The 3,984-nt window shown below is 44.1% G+C and overlaps 1 protein-coding gene across 1 annotated transcript; it reads left to right on the top strand.

Annotated features, from left to right (window-relative positions):
• The first annotated feature begins 361 nt into the window (after positions 1-361).
• LOC127969999 (zinc finger protein 503) lies at positions 362-3,541 on the top strand. Its single transcript, XM_052572166.1, has 2 exons — positions 362-945; positions 1,343-3,541. The coding sequence occupies exons 1-2, from the start codon at positions 691-693 to the stop codon at positions 2,762-2,764; spliced, it is 1,677 nt and encodes a 558-aa protein (XP_052428126.1). The 5' UTR covers positions 362-690; the 3' UTR covers positions 2,765-3,541.
• The last annotated feature ends 443 nt before the right edge of the window (positions 3,542-3,984 follow it).

Genomic DNA, 3,984 nt, shown 5'->3' with positions numbered 1-3,984 from the left:
AAGTAGTAGGCCTATATGATAAAAAAAACATGTAATCTAACAAACTTTAATGTTTAATTTGTTTTTGTTTTTTGTTGATGGTTTTAATTATAATCAATAAAAGCGAGGCTTACTCTTATAAAACTATAAAAATAGACAAAGAATAAATCCATGAGAGGATTTTTTGTTTTTTTTGTTAACACTCAGTTCATCTTTTAAAACGCTGGCAAATCCAAGGTAATCTGCTCGTGAAAATGAATAACGAGCCGTTTAAATCTCGTTTTTGACAGTGGCAGCGGCGTGTACGACAACCTACATATTGCACAAAATCTCCTCCCCCAAGTTGTCAAAATAGAGGCGCTTGCAGAAGGAGGAACGTCACATCCCCTTGACCCTCCAATCACCTCGGGGTCCCATTTGATTGGAAGGCGGCAAGGGCTTTAATCTCGGACTAATTCAGCTGCTTTTGAAGTGAAAATTTCTACCAGTTCTTGGTTTGGGAGACAAGCGCGCGGACCTACGGGAAGAGACTGAACGCGCGCTATGCTTATGGTGTCACACGCGGCTCCGGATCTGCGATAGCCTCGCGCACTGCTCCAGACGGATTATATTATTTATCTTTATTTCTGCTATTCGAAAGAAGATTACGGCGTAGTTTTTATTTATGAATCTGATAAATGAAATACCAACAAAATACGTGAGAATTGGGTCATGATCACATCGCCCTCTGCTTCAAGAAATAGTGATACTGATCTAGTCTGGGAAAGCAGCAGCAGCAGCTCTCGGAATAACAGCTCCGCGGTCGTCAGCAAGCCTTTTCTCCATTCCGTCCCTCCTTCGGACCCTTTACGGCAAGCTAAACGACTTCCCATAAAGATTCTGAAAATGCTTACTGCACGCACAGGACACATTTTACACCCTGAATATCTTCAGCCGTTGCCATCCACCCCGGTCAGTCCGATTGAGGTAAGACGCGAATTCGCTGTTCTGTATTTTATTAGTGCAAGTCACATTCTCTTTTTCTCGGAGAAATGACGGGACATTACGGGAATCTGGGGTTTGACGCAGTGAAATAGAGCTGATAAAATTAATAAAACCTTATAGCTAATAAGATTTTATTCTGATCGATTTTCCCTGTAATTCATCTTAAACTGTAAACGCGCTTTTGGCACGGGGTATTTACCAGTTCAGCCCGTTTTGCGCGATGCGCACATTCTCGGATCGCGTAAAACGGCCAAACAGAACAGATGAGTTGTTGTTTTGTGAAGTTTATTTGTTGTGCATTGTTACAAATACGTCGTAACGATTGCGCTTGCACACATTGTGAGGTGTCTAAATCTTGTATTTTTATCTGTCCTCGCAGCTCGACGCCAAGAAAAGTCCTCTGGCTCTTCTTGCGCAAACATGCTCTCAGATCGGTAAACCGGACCCTCCACCCTCCTCCAAACTCTCCTCGGTGACATCAAACGGATCTAGCGAGAAAGAGTCGAAATCTGGTCCTTTAAAACTGAGCGACATCGGCGTGGAAGACAAATCCAGCTTCAAGCCGTACTCGAAGCCAGCGGATAAGAAGGACTCGTCCTCTGCGGTGTCTAACGGAGAGAAGTCTGGTTTCCGTGTGCCTAGCGCCACCTGCCAGCCGTTCACTCCCAGGACTGGCAGCCCGAATTCCAGCACCTCGGCTTCCCCGATGCCGTCAGACGGGAAAGGAGAGCGAGATGACAAGAAAGAGTCTGATTGTAATAAAAACTGCTCCTCGGATGGATCTGCGCCGACCAGCGTCAGCCACAGCCGGATAAGCGTGAGCTGTGCGGGGATTAACGTGGAAGTCAACCAGCACCAGGATACCACATCAGGATCCAAAGCAGCGACGTCGGAGTCCATGTGTGTCACCTCTTCTTCCTCAGCCTCCGTCCTGGGGTCAGGACTTGTAGCCCCCGTTTCTCCGTACAAACCCGGCCAGACTGTTTTCCCCTTACCCCCGGCTGGCATGACGTACCCTGGAAGTTTAGCAGGGGCCTACGCCGGCTACCCCCAACACTTCCTGCCCCACGGTGGAAGTCTGGTCAATGCGCAGCTCGCCAGCTCGCTGGGCTGCAGTAAAGCTGGCTCAAGCCCCCTCGCCGGGGCATCCCCTCCATCCATAATGTCTGCTAGCTTTTGTAGAGACCCTTATTGCTTGAGTTACCACTGTGCCAGCCACTTAGCCGGTGCAGCCGGTGCTTCCTGCGCACACGACTCGGCGGCCGCGGCTGCTTTGAAGTCCGGATATCCACTCATGTACCAGACACACCCTTTGCACGGTGTTCACTCCTCGCCGCCATCTTTTGGTGGACACCCTTTGTATCCCTATGGCTTCATGCTGCCCAACGACCCTCTGCCGCATGTGTGTAACTGGGTGTCAGCTAACGGACCTTGTGACAAGCGTTTCTCATCCTCCGAAGAACTTCTTAACCACCTGCGGACGCACACCGCGTTCACCGGGAGCGACAAGTTGATATCGGGTTATCCCAGTTCATCATCTTTAGCTAGTGCTGCCGCCGCAGCTATGGCGTGCCACATGCACATGCCGCCCTCAGGAGCCCCTGGGAGCCCCGGGACACTGGCACTTAGGAGCCCGCATCACGCGTTAGGACTAAGCAGCCGCTATCACCCGTATTCAAAGAGTCCGTTGCCTACTCCCGGCGCACCGGTTCCGGTACCTGCCGCCACCGGTCCTTATTACTCTCCCTATGCACTGTACGGTCAGAGACTCACCACAGCATCAGCGCTTGGATACCAGTAAAAAAAGAAAACACACAGACTTTGTCCAAATTTATAGATTATAAAGATTGAATATAAAGACTTTTATATCATCGCGCCACTGAAGGACTGGATCCGTGGACTCACTGTATTTATTTATGTCAGCTTAAAGCGGACGATAATACAAACGAAAATATTTGAGCAACTCAAAAAGTGCATTACATTTGAATTGAAATCTGTAGATAACGTGAAACACATGTAAGAGTACTAATAAAATAGGGGTCTTCAGTTGGATGTTGATTTGGAATTGCTATGATTGTATTGTTCGTTATTATTTAATGTCTCATTGAAAAGAAGATAATTTACATGCATGTTTCTTTCTTAAATCCCAAACTGTCCACATGATTTGAAATTGCCGTTATTTTCAGGTGTACACCACGGAGAGAGAATTGGTATTTTTTGTATGTATTCTGGAAAATAAGAAACAATTCTGTTCCATATTTCTGTCTTCAGTATTCATTAACTTAAATTCACCAAAACTGAACTCAAACTAAATTCTGTCATCCAAGTATATTGATTTTGCCGTTTTAAATACAAATCGTGTAATTTCCAAGGTTGCAGCCTTTTTCAGGTTTCACAGTTCTGCTAAATGATTTAACTGCGAATAAGAGTTCAAACTATGAATGCATTCTTCGGTGTCTGAGAGATTTTATTATTATCATTTTATTTTTTATTGTTTTAATGGTTGACCAAGCAGACAGCCTATTGAAAGTTTGGTATAACGATTTTAATAAATGACGCCAAAACACGTTTGAAACAATTTCAGGCTAATTTTATTACTGGTGCATTGACTTTTATAAATAAATAAAATATAGTTTATTTACAAATACAAAAATAAATGTATGAACTGCCACTTTATTTCATCCTAAGTAACGGAGTTAAATTAATTAATGGGACGCATGGTCTTTTTCGTGTATTTATAAAGAGACGAAATGGTTTCAGCATAACTTTTAGTTGAACGACACAACCGCTGTTCGCTTTCTTACTCAAATTCATAACAATATTATATTGTCAGTCAATCATCTCACCACACAGTATATCGAATATTTATATTATTTGATATAAATATTAAAATATTCTGTTGAATTCTGAACCTGCATTAGTTTTTGGGATGTTGAACAAGACTGTATTTTGTAATATGGGCTCGTTTGCTCCAAGTTATATCTGCAGCCGTCAATGGCTTATTGTGGACAATCATATGTT

The sequence above is a fragment of the Carassius gibelio genome, chromosome B13 (assembly GCF_023724105.1).
Source record: "Carassius gibelio isolate Cgi1373 ecotype wild population from Czech Republic chromosome B13, carGib1.2-hapl.c, whole genome shotgun sequence".
Classification (NCBI taxonomy): Eukaryota; Metazoa; Chordata; class Actinopteri; order Cypriniformes; family Cyprinidae; genus Carassius; species Carassius gibelio.
This window is presented reverse-complemented; position numbering and strand designations above follow the sequence as displayed.

Excerpts from the sequence above, each read along its gene's own strand:
- LOC127969999 (XM_052572166.1), top strand. The coding sequence starts at position 691 with ATGATCACATCGCCCTCTGCTTCAAGAAATAGTGATACTGATCTAGTC. Across the intron at positions 946-1,342 it reads CCCCGGTCAGTCCGATTGAG|CTCGACGCCAAGAAAAGTCC; the intron begins GTAAGACGCGAA and ends CTGTCCTCGCAG.